The 16,360-nt window shown below is 36.8% G+C and overlaps 1 protein-coding gene across 1 annotated transcript in view; it reads left to right on the forward strand.

Annotated features, from left to right (window-relative positions):
- Nucleotides 1-16,360, forward strand: part of LOC108704343 (lipopolysaccharide-responsive and beige-like anchor protein) — a 369,752-nt gene that overhangs the window by 166,124 nt on the left and 187,268 nt on the right. Inside the window, exon 37 of the mRNA XM_041579550.1 lies at nucleotides 2,871-2,995. Within this exon, the coding sequence (XP_041435484.1) occupies nucleotides 2,871-2,995 (125 nt within the window). The remainder of the gene's footprint in view (nucleotides 1-2,870; nucleotides 2,996-16,360) is intronic.

Raw genomic sequence — 16,360 nt, forward strand, 5'->3', positions numbered from 1 at the left:
ATGAAATTATTTATTTACATGAAGCAGGGTTTTACATATGAGCTGTTTTATGCAATATATTGACCTACATTGTTTGGGGGTATAGTTTTCCTTTAATCTTCTTATGTGGAGAGTAGGAGTCACCAGTGCAAAAACACATATAGCATACACTTTCCTTGCTGATTAGTGCCCTAGCTGGAAATGAGGGGATTTAAATACTTTTACAAGGCATCGCATATATAGATTTGCACTGTAGAACTTCCAGTGTAAGAATTATTAATGCTTGAGGCACAAGGTGACAGTGACTTACCTAAAGTCATGAGGGGTTGACACTGAGTGTAACCAGGCATCTCTGCATCTGAGTTGACCATCACCTTGACAGCTCTCTTGCTTTATCTTTACACCTAAATATATGTGCACTCCTATTTCATATAGATCAGATATATCTAGTTACTAATAACATTTTTTATCCCTACTCGTTATTTATATAGATTTAGTGATGATTTCCCTTTAAAGGCAATTAACAATTATTTGATGTGAAATAGATCACACCAATTGTAGTTTATTTAAAATCTGTTTTTTTGCATTTTTATGTTTTCTGAGGCAAAAATGCTAAAGGGTGATTTTTATTGCATTCCTGCACATCTAAACAGAGAAATATTTTGCTATAACACACATACACACAAAAAAACCTACACAAGCAAGATTTTCATTAAAGTTAACACTTTCAAGGCAAATAGAATTCCGTGTGATTTACTGACCTTGCTGGGGAACAGCACAAATTAGGAAGACAAATGATGAAAGGGGACAGACTTTGATTAATATAGGTAATGCTATCCTATATTTATAATAGCCTTTTCCCTATTCTGTTTTATAAATGTAGTCTCTGGGAGAGGTGCCCTGCTGAGGCTGAAATGAGCCTGAAATCTGAGCGCATGCCACTTGAGTGTGGGGAAGCTGATCACACTGTCAGCAATTCATTTCAGAATGATGTATTTAGTGCTCATTTCACCTTCCTAAGAAATAGAGGAATTCCTTACACAGAAACTGATAACTCTTTCTTCAAGGGCATTTCCAAATAAAAACATACCAGAGAGGCAAGTAGAAGAGTTGAAGTATAAATGCTCTGATTCTGTAGGTTAGTGAGTAAAGATTTTTTTTTTTAATGTCCTGCAAACTGAATTGTGCATAAAATTTCACTTAGTGAACTGGTTTCCTTCAATTTTAAAAGCGCATGCATCTTTATTTGTTCAGAAATGTGTAGATGCATTTCACTAGGATATAATCAGTTGTAACACTTGTTTTGGTTCTATAGGTAAGTCACTTTGTAGCAGGCTGGACTGCAACTGATCTGTATTCTTTCATATAATTCAAAATAAAAAAAAAATACTTTTACCTTCAAAATAAAATCTATACGTAAAGAAGCACTGAGATGTAGTATGTGAAACATTGAACAAATTGGCATAAACCCCAAAATATTAACGAAAATCTCGGGTGGTTATTTCGATTATAAATACCCAAAACCGTAATATTTGAGTAAAGTGACCTAAACTATGAATATACACACTTCAAAGTATTAAAAATGGTGTATGTTGGTAACAGAAAATAAAGATACCAGTATGGGACCTGAAGATACAGGTATGGGATCCAGAAAGCGTTGAATTATGTCCATCTCCCATAGACTCCATTTTTATCAAACAATGCTAATTTTTAAAAAATGATTTCCTTTTTCTTTGTTATAATAACATTATCTTGTACATGATCCTAAGATTTAATTCATCCTTACTGGAGACAAAACAGCCCTGTTAGGCTTTTTAATGTTTAAAGGGGACCGTCACCCAAAAGAATTATTCAAAATCCTAGTCAAGCAAGATGAACTTTAATTGCACTATATAAATTATTTGAATCTTGTTTCCTTCAGTCTGGGAATCCATAATTATAGCAAGCAGGCAGGAGCCATTTTTTGGACACTTATTAAGGCAAGCCTTGCATCATCTCAGAATCTTGTTTGTGCACCAGAATGTCCACCCCATGCCCTGGCTACACAATTAAATGGTGAAGAAAACAGGGGAATGTGTGGAGAGCAGTGACATCTAGGAAGTGCTGAACGGAAAGTGGAAGTAATGCCTAAGGCATAGAGGAGGGGCAGACAATATTTGATTGACAGCTGAGATTTTAAATGCACTTACAACAGCTATGAATGCTTTAATAAAAAATAGAAATTGGATTGCATGTTTAATTTGAAAAGGACTTTTATTATACAGATTTTTGTGTCTGGGTGACAGGTCCACTTTAAATGTTTTGGAGGTATGGAGATTGAAATTATGGAAAGATCCCTTATCATGAAAACCCCAGGTCCTGATCATTCTTGCTAACCGAACCTATACCTGTGTATGACTAAGAAATAATTAGTATTCTGGCATAACTTTCAACTGAATTGTTAAACAAGATAAATCAGACCAATGACATGAACAAACATTCAAATAACACCTGGAGTACCAATTATTTCTAGCCAGTACGAGTTTCTATCCAGTATATGTAAAATAAGACTGGATTTTTTTATTGAGTTTTTATATCGGTTTCCTTGAGGTGGACCTTTTTTTTTCCTGGTACCCAATACCCCACATTTGCATTCAGTGGAGTATTATGATGGGGTATTGATGAACACTAATAATTGGCTAATAATTGAAGCTTATCTATTGAAGGATACCTTTTTCCATATATAATAAAGACATATTTAAGAAGTTTTTTTTTTGTTGCTGCTGACATTTGTATTGAGTGAGAAGAGGGGGAGAAGTGCTAAGCAAACAAGTAAATCTCTCTGTAAAAAATGACAGGTATCATGCTGTTAAATAATAGTTAACATGTGTGCACCCTGTGTTTCATTGTAGTCTTCCTCGTGAGTTCTGGCGCCTTGACTACTGGGAAGATGACTTGAGGCGCCGACGACGATTTGTGCGGAACCCCCTTGGATCGATACATCCTGAAGCAACCCTCAAATCAGCCATAGAGCACGGTTAGTAGAAGTGTGGCCACTTAAAAAATATATAAAATATATAAAACTATACCTCCACAACATATTGGAAGTCATCGTAGAGCTAAGCATTTTAGCAGACGAATAACATCACAAGTTGCTCCCAGTGGGTGCTTAAATATTATGATTGCTTAAACCCACATGCCTTTTTCTTCTTCTTCTTTCATTTTTTTTATCATCCATTTGAAATTCTTTGCAACCATCAATATTAGTTTAATTTGTTTCCCACTGCTGTATTCTTATGTGATTGATTCATTTAGAGTGATTTAGCTAATACCTAAACTTAATAACCAAATCATTAGGAACATGCATTTTTTTTAATACTTATGCCATACCAGCATGTAGATTTCAGGTGTGGGAGGTATATAATGTAGAGTACAATTTTGCCGGGTAAGTCTAACTTACATATGTCACATGTCAAATCTGGATACCTGTAAACTAAATCCATATACTTGCAATTACAAAATAAATGTTTGATGCACAGGAGACCTGTAGGCTGTTTGTGGCCCTCCATATTTTTACAGTCCCATGTCTGCCTACAGACTTTATAGACTACTGTTTATGAAATCAGTTTCTTGATATAACCTAGTCCACATATGTTTAGTATGTCTGCTATCTGGCCAATTTTATGGAATGAGTTGGACAGCACTGGAAAGGAAGAGGCATTTTGTGGGCCACAGCCTAAATGGTTGGCACTTGGTCCTCCCTAACTACACCCAGACACACCCCTGATCCACCTGAAATTCCACCGCCTTTCTAAAAAGCCCCTCCCTTTTTGGGGTACTTGACTGTAGTACAGAGGGGGGGGCTTTTGGAATAAAAATGAAAAATAATGAAGATGGAACTGTCTTGGCCAAATAGGAGGAATGAACTGTTTTTTTTACAAATCATTAGTTATGCTTCAGATTTGATGTAACCATGAAGTGTGCACATTTATTTCTCATCAGCCATGCAGCATTAATATGTTATAAGTGTCCAGCGAGTTGACATTTCTGTAATTTTAAAATAGAAAACCCCTTATTTATATGCGGCAGTAATGATAGATTCAGCTATGAATTGCATTGCTGCATAGAAACAGTGCTTTTAACAGTATGACTTGGTCCTTGACCATAAACTGTAATAGGTAGTTGCTTTTAAATTGTTGTGATTCAAATTACTAAAGGATGCTAAGCCTTTAGTTGTTTGGATAAAAAGTTTTAAAACATGCTTGGTGCTCTGGGAGCAACCTAAAAATATGGACAGCTATGGAAAACATCTTGATGTGCTTTAAGTATCTAGGAGCATTAAGTCAAAGGCAACTGGACATTGAGAGGCCCATTTATCAAAGTCCAAATATATCTAATTATTTTCTGAAAAATACTCCGACCAAATCCGCATGAGTTTTTTCCCCTTATTTATGGATACATTTTCTGGAAAAATCGTGAAAAAAACGAATTGTACGAATCTTTAAGATTTTCCCCTCGAAAACTGTAATTTTTGGCCAAAACCACTAATCTTTTATTATTGCATAAAACCCAGCACAGATCAAGATATCTTTGGGACTTCTCCCATTGACTTATATGCAACCTCTGCAGTTCTGAGATGAAATTTTCGGATTTGGACTTTTTTTATCCTCGGGGTATAATAAATACAGAACAATTTGAGGGTTTTTTTCCACTAAAAATTCTAATTTTATAGTAAAAAAACACAATTTTTTCAGGTTTTTGGCATTCAGACTTAAATAAAATAACCCCCAGTTTTTTCGCCACTCATCTGAATGGCTTTTTCAGTTCATCTGAAGTGGTAGGGAATTCCCTGGCATTTAAACCCTTGAGGGTATTAACGTCACAGACATGCAATCATAATGGTTCAATTGAACTTCAGTAAGGTATGTGAAAGTCTGATACAGTCCAATGGTACTCGTTGGAGCCCTCTTCACTACACTGCACAGCATAGACCACATTACTCTTCAATCTATACATTGGTGAGGCAAAACAACAACTCTTTGTAAGAGAATGGCCCAACATAGAAGGGCTAACTCCTTAGGACTAGACTTGGCAGTCTATCTACATCTCAAGGAAAAGGAACACTCGTTTGGGACAGCAATGTGCACATTTTGGATAGAGAGTACAGATGGTTTGAAAGAGGCGTAAAAGAAACCATTTATGCCAAAGTGGAAAGTCATCCATGAACAGAGGAGGGGGCCTGCGACATCGCTTGTCATCAACATAAAACATACAATAGCTTTTTTTTTTTACTTACCCCGGCGGCTTCAAAACAATTTACACTTACAGTCATGTACATTGAAAGATTAATACCTTTCCCAATGAAAATCATGGCACCATTAAGTTTCAGCCAACACCTTACTGAAGTTCAATGGAACCATTGTGATCAGACGTCTGTGACTTTACTACCCACAAGGGTTTAAATGGGAAGGAAACCTAGTTGGCGCAAAAACCCTCCCCCCTCCCGTGTGTTGCCCACCCTCCCTCCTCCCCCCTGGCCTACCCGTCCCGCTAGGCAAATGCCGCTTACTTGTTACTTACCCTTCTGCGCAGGTCCAGTCCAGGGAGTTCACAGACGACATCTTCTTCCACACGATCTTCTTCCTGCTTTGAACGGCGTTTTGGCGCATGCGCAGTAGGAGCATTTCGCCGGTACGGATCTACTGCGCATGCTCCAAAAGTCACGATGTACTTTTGGCGCATGCGCAGTAGATCGTAATGCTCCGTTCAAAGCAGGAAGAAGATCGCGTGGAAGAAGATGTCGTTTGTGAACTCCCTGGACTGGACCTGCGCAGAAGGGTAAGTAACAAGTTAGGGGCACTTGCCCAGTGGGACGGGTAGGCCAGGGGGGAGGAGGGAGGGTGGGCAACACACGGGAGGGGGGGGAGGGTTTTTGCGCCAACTAGGTTTCCTTCCCCTTTAAATGCTGGGGAATTCCCTACCACTTCTATTGAACTGAAGAAGCCACTCTAAAAGTGCAGTTGCCTTAAAGTAATTCTACTAGATACTTATATCATGAACTGGATAAATGAGAATCTTCACATACATCTTGATGTGCTTTCATTGGCTGACACAATAGTGTTTCTAACTTTGTACTGATACTGTTCAAGTGCTGACAGTGTTTTTTTATTTCTGAAGCTTTCCTCGCTATACAATGGTCTGGTAAATATGGAGTTTTCCTTGCTGACAAGCAGCTGCCTCTAATGTAAACCAAGGAGTCTTTGCAGTAAGAAAACATGCATCATTTTGCTGTAAAATATAGTTGGCTTTGGGGCCCCTTACCTGAATTTGTTCTGGGGGCACAGTTGTTTTTAACTGTCTGTTAGATAGGTTTTTGTAACACCAACAGCAGACGGTGCCATAAAGTATGTGAAATCTAATTCTGTACAGGTTTACTGATTTGCTGGGAGTCACTGAGGGCTGGTCAAAATGTTAGTAGTTCTAGATCAGGCCCCAGAGTATAGTTTTGCCCACTTATGCACTGCATAGGAAATATTTCTTTTAATGGTGAGACAGCTCTTGACTTTAACGGCTATACATGTTTTCTTTCTAAAGTCTAGAAATGTGGATATTTCACAGCAGATTTTATCATGGGGCTGTTGTTCTTAAAGCAAATGCACATTAGTTGCAACGCAGGATCCAACTGGGATCCATAAAATGGTATAACAAAATAATGTGGATATTTTGATGCCTGGTGAGAATTATTCTTTGTATGAGACTAGTTTAAACAGGTAATTTATTTATTCTTCGAAATCATTAAATGGCAAATTCATGGGCAAATGAATGGTAGCTTTTGTTTTGTTGGAGTAAAGTAATTTCATGAGTTGATCTCCATCTTCTAAGTTACACATTAATGATTATAGCAAATGTTATGACCAAAAATGTACAGCAATTGTTGTAAGCTCTGAGACATATGTAGCACTTGATATTTTAACTAATTACTTAAAACTTTACTCCACTTTTGTTAATTCCCCCCCCCAAGTTTGCTGCTAAAACGATCGTAATATTTTTAACCTGTAATCCCTATTAGCTACCTCTATAGATGGTTGGAGCTTATTATAAGGGCAGTGGCATGCCCTGTTGCCACCCCTGATAATATTAAATTAAAGTAAGCTGACCAGCTTTCCCTCTTTTTGCATATCATCAACTGCTGGGGGGTTGACATAACTCCAACTTGCAGTGCAACAGGAAAGAGTACAAAACTTAGAGTACTTGGGAATTGTTTCATGTTAGATTTTAGTAGACTTCATTTTTTTTAAACATATTTGCTCTTTTAGAAGCAAATTAAAGCAGAATTCAACTTGAAGAGAGCTCTTAACTTAAGCATTTTGAAAAAAGCAATTTCCCCATGATCCCTTGGATTATATGGCAAACCTCTCTGGTTCTACATACCTAATTGTGTGGTTTTTCCCAAGTTTTATAATTACAGAACAATGTCTATTGAAGAATAAGAAACAAGTATGCAAGTTTATTTTCAAGTGTGTTCTAAAAATCCCCAAATTATTTATATCTATAATGTAATTTTTTTTCAAGATTTCTTAGACTAGAGGGTAAATTGAATGTCATTGTGCAGGCAAGGCTGAAATATTTACTTTCATGGTATACACTATGTCACTCACTTTTGACAAGGATCTCTCTTGCTTGAAAGATGAATTCTATATCTTCCTTAGTGTCATTTCAGATTCCATGATATGTATAGGAATACTGTGGAAAACATATACCTGATACTACATTTTCTGCAGGGAATCTGTCTCAGGGAGTGTTGAAGTACTATCTGCTCAGAAAGTAAAATATTACTGCCTTGGTTCAGTGTTGTTAGTCATTATTTATATCAGATAGCTTTCCATATGCCTGAACATTTTTGTAGATAGATATAAAAAAAACTGCACATTAAGTTGCAAAAAAAAAAAAGGTACATCCACCGGAAATCTCCTGATATGTATTAACTGTACATCCTCCCCCAAAAATAAATAATGTTTTCGGTGTGTTTGTTTAAAACGGGAATATTTTTTTCTTTTTGCGGTTTAATAATCCCCATTACCCTTTGAGGAGGAAATTTCTCCACTCCATGTAAGAATATTTTTCTGTTAAGGTTTTACAGAAGATGTTTAAAAGTGTTGCAAATTTATACACAGGGCACTTAAGTACAGGTATTTTTTTCGTGGATTTGGCAAGTAATTAGAGATGCAATTTGATGGCCTTAAAACGCATGTTCCGACCGTATTCTGCTTGCTTGTACTGATGAGTGTTCAAATCTGTGTTGAAGCACAGCAGAGAACATGGCGGTAGGATGCATATGTCTTGGACTAAAATGTTCATTAATTTTATTGGCTTTGTATATCTACATTTTTTATTTTCTTTAACTTTTAGTACTTTTTTTTTTTTTTTTAAATATGTCTTTATTGAAATTTTATAACAAATCAAATAAACAAACACAAAGGAATTTGGAATTACGAAAAGAAAAAACATTTCAAACGTACAATACACAACAGCATTTTCCTCATACATATCATTGAAAGGGAAAAGAAAAATAATTAAGAATACCTTGTTCTTAATATCTGATTTATGTGGTGGCTCCTGGGGGGCGTTCGTGGCGGTTGGTCCTGAGAGCGTAGGAGATCTTGAACATACCGGTCTGTGTCTTGGACATTAGTATCATCGAGTAATAGTTCCGTATCATACCACGTAGTGTATCTAAATGCATATATCGTTAAATGTCTAGTATGAATTGGGAGTGATTGAATGTAACTCATCCATGTCGAAAAAAATTTATCAGTAAATTGTTCTTTGTTTGTAGTGGATTCCACCCAATCCATGTGAAATATATGGTGTAGCTTTTGTTTGACCAGAGATAGGGGGGGTGCAGATGGAGAAAGCCAATGGTGCAATATGGTTTTCCGAGTTGCAGCCATTAACCTTTCTGCCAGCTGCCTTTCAGAGCGCGAAAGCTTCAGGTGTGGAGGAGGTATCCCAAAAATTGCCCATGTTAGCGTAAAAACGTTAACTCGTTGAGTCAGAGACTTCCAGTATATCTGAACTTCCCCCCATAATTGCTGAATGATAGGGCAGAGCCAAAGACAGTGCACAAGGTCAGCCCGGGGTTGATGACATCTCAGACAATTATCCGAATTTAGAGTACCCATGCGATGCCGCCTAAGAGGAGTAAGATAAGAGCCATGCAATACCTGTAAAGCCATTTCTTGATACTTGCTAACAGAAATTGCTTGCATTGTTTTTGCATGATACTGAAGTATTTGGGAGGCCTCTGTTTGTGGGATCACAGAAGTCCATCTGAGTAAAGATCTGTCCTGTGCTTCAGTCGACAGAGCAGTCCTAATAAAGCGGTAAATCTGGGAGATGGTTCTGATTGTGTTACATCTGGGCCACAGTAGATTTACTGGGTTATCTTTATCTGTCGTGGAAAGACGCCTCAACACTTTCGTGGCATAGTGGACAATTTGGTTCAGTAGCAGATAGTCATTCGCCAGGAATGGGAATTTCTGGAGAAGCTTGTCTTTGGGCAATACAGTGAAAGTGTCATTGACAATATCTCTAACAAAACTTTTAGTACTTTAAAAAAAATCTTCCTCCCCCAGCCTAGCTGCTACCCCGGGGAAATGCCCCTAATTTTTTACTTACCTCTCTGTGCAGATTCAGGAATCGCAGTTCACAGCAGCCATCTTCCAGGTCTTCGTGTCTTCTTCTGGTGCTTCGGCAATTTCCGTCTATTTCGGGGCATGCGCAGTTGTCGTGAATCGGGAAATTGCTCCAACTGCGCATGCGCCGCTTCACTGGTCTCCGTCTCAGATTACCGAAGACTCGGAAGATGGCTGCCGCGAACTGCGATCCCTGAATCTGCACCGAGGAGTAAGTAAAAAGTTAGGGGCATTTCCCCAAGTTAGCAGCTAAGCTGGGGGAGGAGGGGGGTCTATGTAAGGAAGGGGGTAGGGTTTTTTTTAGTTAAGGATTGAATTCTCCTTTAAAACCAGTGACAAATTTGCATTCCTTGCATTCCTACGAATGCCACCCTATGGGGCCCATTTACTAACAATCGGATTTCAATTTTTTTTTTACTAACCACTAAATATTTGTGATTTTCCTATATCTCACATAAAAACTCTAAAATGTTGAGATTTCGTAAGTGTAAAAACCATGAAAAACTCTAATGCAAAAATTTGGCAGGTAAAAGTTGTCCAGTCCGATAGAATTCAGTGGGAGCGGCGATGATCTTATTCATTTTTAATTCGGACTTTTAGAAGTTTCGGATTTCGCTAGGAATTGTCTGATAAATTTGAAATTTTTTTTCATGCACGGTTTTTAAATTTGGAATTTTTAATACATTTCATGACAATTCCTTTATTATTTACAATGTTTTCTAGCAGAAGGCAGTGGTTCAGTGAGTTTTATTTGCTGTTGCCAGCAGAATGTGCTTCAAGCTGGCAAGTAATGTTTCATCCAGGTGGATGTCTTGAAAAAGCTATCTGTATAAACCAGTACAGCCATAATGCCTAGTCGCTGTATATTTGTGTATGGACATCTGGACTGGAGTATTTGAAAGCATCTGCTGTGCACATGTCTGTCCATGTCCAAGTACTGTTGAAGGGCATAAACCAGAATTTTGTAGAAAAAAAGGCAATCTTCCACCAGGCAGTAAATATAAGTTAAAATATTTATTATGTCACATGTATAGCCTTACGCGTTTCGTGTTACACTGTTGAAGGGCAGACTCTTAACCTATAATAGGGCAACAGAGTAGTACTTTAATCATCAGTGGTGACGTTCACAAAACGACCTTCTGCTTTCATGGTTGTTACTAGTCTTAAAAAAACATGCCATTTGGCCAGAGCTCCAGGTTTCATTAATTACTTATAGAATAGAATATGAGCTGCTTAAAGGAACAGTTCAGTGTAAAAATAAAAACTGGGTAAATAGATGGCCTGTGCAAAATAAAAAATGTTTCTTATATAGATAGTTAGCCACAAATGCACTCAATAACGGCTGGAGTGACTGGATGTCTAACAGAAAACCACTTTCTGCTTTTCAGATCTCTAACTCAGAGTTAGTCAGCAACTTTAAGGGGAGCCACGTGGGACATATCTGTTCAGTGAGTTTGAATTGATTCTTAGCATCTTGCTCAGATTCAAAAGCAAACAGTTATGACCCACGTGCCCCCCTCAAGTCACTGATTGGTTACTGCCTGGTAATCAATCCGTGGAAACCAAGAGAGCTGCAAAGCAGGAAGTAGTGTTCTGGCTATTATGTTACACATAAAGTCACTCCAGCCTTTATAGATTACATTTTTGGCTAGCTATATTAAACATTTTTTATTTTGCACAGCCTATATATACCCCTAGTTTTTATTTTTACAATGAACAATTCCTTTAAAATTCAATATATGTAAGAAAAAAAGAAAAAGAAAAAAACCACTGTGAGAAGTTATGTTTTCTACAGACAGACCGTAAGAGGACAGCATATTATCATGCTGCATGGAGGAAACCAAGGTGTGAAAACTAGGAGCTAGGATCATCTTTGGAATCATATATCATTATTGGGCAAAACTTACTTATTTTGCTTCTACAAGATTTTGATCTTATGCCCAAATCTGCATTGGATTGAATGTGGAGGAGATGGGAGGAGAACGTAGTGGACTCCTGTCATGCCAACTAGCTTTTGTTAAATTTTAAATTTTTTAAAATGATTTCCTTTTTCTCTGTAATAATAAAATATTTCCTTCCACTTGATCCCAGCTAAGGTATCATTAATCCCTATTGGAGGCAAAAAAAATCCTATTGGGTTTAATTTATGTTTACATTATTTTGTAGTAGACTTAAGGTATGGAGATCTAAACTAAGGAAAGACCCCTGATCCAGAAAAAAAAGTCTTGGGAATTCTGGCTAAAAGATACCATACCTGTATATTGAAATGGCCTGCCACACCTGTACAATGCATTGTTACAATACCATTATTGTTTCAGAAAGCCGTGACACAATTTCAAGCAACTTTGCAATATACATAAATTAGAAATATGCAGACTTTTCATGATTTTTAATGGTTTGGAACAGTCCCCTAAGCCTAGCCCCCTGCTCTCCTGCTGATCTGTCTGACTACTTTGCTGAGCTGGCTGAAAATTGTCACGTTGTATCAGCAGACATCTGTCCTCAGCCTGCATCCTCCAAACCCCACAATTCCCTGCACATGTGATTTCAATAAGGAACAGAACATCACAATGCAATGCATTGTGGATTATGTAGTTCAAAATGGTGCAGAAAGAGAAGAATGGTTAACCAGCTGGATTTCAGCATAGAAAATGGCATTTATTCATACATATAGAAATAGGTAACTGTGGTGGGTATATTAGGGGTTTCTATGTTATGTGGGCCTCTTTATCAAATTTTGGTTTGGGAGCCGGAGTTCCCCTTTAATGATGGGCATTAAGGGACTGAGTGTTCTTATACAGCATTTATACCTCATTTTAAGTTTTTCAGGGAACCAGAAAAAAATGGTGTAAAATCCAGGAAAATGTAAAATCAGGGAAATGTATTATGCATACTATATAGGTGGGACCACAAAACAACAATGTAAAATGAGGGAAACTTAAAATCAGGGGATGTAAAATTGAGGTTCTACTGTAATTGTTTTTGTCAAAGATATAATGGCTACCAACATATGTAGAGGTTTGTAGAGTTTGTTAATTTTTATCATTCAGATATTGGATTGCACCCACTGAATGAATATAGATTTGCTGTTGTGTGTGTTTTCTTCACTTTGCAATGCCATCATTTATATTACAGTGTGCAACTGCAGTATTTTATGACTCCTCCAAGGAGAGTATCCATTAACCTAGAGTCTTTTCGCTCTTTGTGCAGAAGTTTCCTTTCCTTAGAAAACTTCTTTAGAATTCCCAGTGGTAAATCACTTCTTGCATATATCCATATGTTGTTTCCATGGAGAGTTTGATGGGGCTATTATTGTTTCCTCTTATTCTTCTTCCCTTGCCCAAGGGACCCATTTATCTTTCCCTTTGCTTTTTATTGTTCATTTTTTCATTGAATTTGGGGTACTTAGTACATCTTGATCACTTAGTGATGGGGAGTGTATGATTTAATCCAACCTATGAAAATACCCATGACCTGATCTTAAAGTGAATATGGAAATATTGATTTCTAGAACGAATGTAAAATTTACATTGGGCTCCTTACATTTGATATAAATGCTTATTCTTGCTTGTTATTTTTATTATATTAAACTTTTATAAACGATAGTCACTCGGATAAGTACATGATTAAATGATGATGTTGATGTCCTATTGTGCAGTAAATCACAAGTATGTTGATATTGTCTATCTGGTTTTTGCACCCACAATATCACAAACGTAAACATATTTTTGCCTGATGAGAGTTTACAAAGTGATGTATCCAGTTTCTGTCTGCAGTCTTCCTGAAGCACATTCAAATTTGTACATCATTCTCACCCAATAAGTGCCGTAGATGTGATGTCGTAAAATCCTTTTGTTACATTATCAACCCTTCAAAAGATTAGATTAGTTTCTACAACAAAAGTAGGGATGATAACAGACTAGAGAAAGAAGGGAACACAATGGGTCATTGGTACTTTTCACTTGGCTAGGAGAATTTTGCATGTTGCTTTTACCTGTGTATGCAGTGTTAAATAAGAAGTTGGTGTGGTGTAGTATTGTTAGTTTTTGCTGTACAAAGGGAAGTAAAATAAAATATATTTCCTTTTGCAACTAAACATATTGCTATACAATTTTAAATAGGTGTTTTAGATAGTAATTACAAGTTTTACAAGTTTAGGATCTTTCCATAATTTGAATCACCAAACCTTAGTTCTGCTAAAAACAACATTAAGGAGGTTATTTATTAAAGTCCAATTGCTAAAAACTCGAAAAATGTGAGGTTTTTTTATTATAAAATCCGAATTTTTGGTGAAAAAAACCCTCACATTTTTCGATATGTATTATACCCCGAGGATGGAAAAAGTCAGAATCCGAAAAATCCGCCATCACAGACCTGCCAAGGTTGTATATAAGTCAATGGGAGAGGTCCCTATCCTATTCGGAGGTTTCTGTGGTCTTCACTGGAAATAGCCCGACTACTTCTGGCTTTTCGGGCAAAAATCTGATGAAATCGGGCTTTTCAGGGAAAAAGCCCCAAAAAAACCTGATTTTATTGAGTTTTCCCCCGATCCGATTAAATCTTGCTTTTTTAATAATAAATAAGGTCAAATCGTGGATTCTAGTTTGTCCAGACTTTTTTATTTAAAAAAATCAGATAAATTGGGATTTTGATAAATAACACTCTAAATAAACCCTATAGGATTGTTTTCCCGCCAATATGGATTAATGCAGCTTGGTTACCATCAAGTACAATATGCTTTTTATTATTAAACAGAAAAGGGAAATCATTTTTTATCTTATAGTCTGTTTCTAAATGACAGTTTTCTGGATATACCTGTAATATAATATCTTTAGGAATGTTTATATCCATTTAACACTTTTCTCATGGGACCAAGATTCTGGGAACCAGCTTTATATTCTATTTTAATGTCAATTTTCTTTTAAAAATTATTCTAATTGTTGCAATAGCCTGATTGTCACTAAAATTGAACGTGTACATCATAAATGGCCCAGTAAAGAAATTTGTAAGTAGCTTTTACTTTTTGTTTAAAACACCATTTTTGTTGAAAAAAAACTTCTGCCTCAAGCCAAAAAAGGTAAAGTATTAAGTTATGGAGTTATCGCTTGAGCAAAGTTTTATTTAAGAAAATTAAAAAATGTATAGGTTTTTTTCTTGATTCATCTCATGTTTGAGAAATTATGTTTGTTTTTTTTTTTTTTGGGCTTGAGTTAATTTCTCACATTTATTATCTCTGGTGTAAATTTTTTTCCCAAGAGTGATGATGATGATGGATTTTCCAGTTCAAAAATTCTTGTGTAAGTCTAGTGATATAGTTCTTCTATAGTTGATCTCGGCACCCCTGAGCTCCCAAGTGTTTTGGGCAGGAAAAAGATTTAAAAAAAAAAAAGGGAGAATAATTACACGTCACAAAAATCTTGATTTGCAAGACAAACAATTTTCAATTTGTGTGAAATTTCCTTTAACTTAACAGGCTATGAGGTTAAAAAGCATGCCTTGCTTGGTTCCAAGGCATTCTGGGGATTGTAAATGGTGTATGTAATTAAATGTAAAGTTAATTAAGACAATTTTCTGATATAGGCAAAATTCTGGCTGTTAATGGAATTATATAGTTTGCAATGATAGTTCAATTTCAGATATTTTTGCCAACAATAAAATATTTTAAGATCATAGCGCTGATTTTAATTACTTTAAGACTGCATTCAGATAGAAAGTCCAAACCGTCTTCTGCATGGATTGATGGAGTCTAAAGCTGCCTCTAATGGGAAGGTGGCAGTGTAAATACCTGAAGACAAATGTTGTCTGTTCTGACGATCAATACAAGCCCCTCGACTATACTTCTGGCTATCTTCTTGTTAAAAACAAATTTGTTAATTCTGACAATTTAATTGCCCTTTCCAAGTTCACATTAGCTTGCTTCGGAAAGAGCAGGTAATTTTTCAAGAAGGAAACCTTCCCTGGAGTTATTTATAGAAGTCATTGGTTTTAAATTTGTGTTCTATGATAGTATGGGATTTTTAATTGAAACAAACTAGACATGTAGGAGTATTTATTTTTTTAATATGTGTGTTTTTTTCGTCTACCTACAGCCTTTTTGTTAATCATTTAACCTTTTTTGTTCATCTAACACATTGGCCCATAAAATGTTTTGTTAATATGATCGTTTTCTATCATAATCATCTTTTCTCTTACATTGCTTTCTCAGGCATGGCATTAACCAGTGACTTTTGCATCCTCCTACTTTTGCACTTCTATGTCTTATGCATTTAGAAATACTTATGTCTCTAGTCTCTGTACTAGTTATGTGCGGGCCGGCCCGATACCTGCGGGTTGGGCAGGTTCGGTCTGACCTTGCACTCTTTTCTGCGGGTGGGTGCAGGTTGAGCTCTTCTCCTGCTCTCCCCGTCCGCCATCCGTCAAATGCCGGCTTCCAATTTTCCGGGTTCATCTTTTATAGACGCTGCGCCTGCTCACCCCGCCCCTTTTGTGACGTCATCAGCGGGGCAGAGCGGGTCTATAAAAGGAACCTGGAAGTTGGGCGCTGCTGGAAGGTTGGCTGGCGGGTTGGTGTGTGTCGGAGAAATCCCTACTCTGTACATCTTTTGAACTGGTTATCCATTTTTTATTGCTGGTTTTATATTGTGTATGTTAGTTTTGTTTTTGTTTTTTTTTAATATATATTCTTGTATGATGCATAAACATAGTAC

Source organism: Xenopus laevis, chromosome 1S (genome assembly GCF_017654675.1).
Source record: "Xenopus laevis strain J_2021 chromosome 1S, Xenopus_laevis_v10.1, whole genome shotgun sequence".
Classification (NCBI taxonomy): domain Eukaryota; kingdom Metazoa; phylum Chordata; class Amphibia; order Anura; family Pipidae; genus Xenopus; species Xenopus laevis.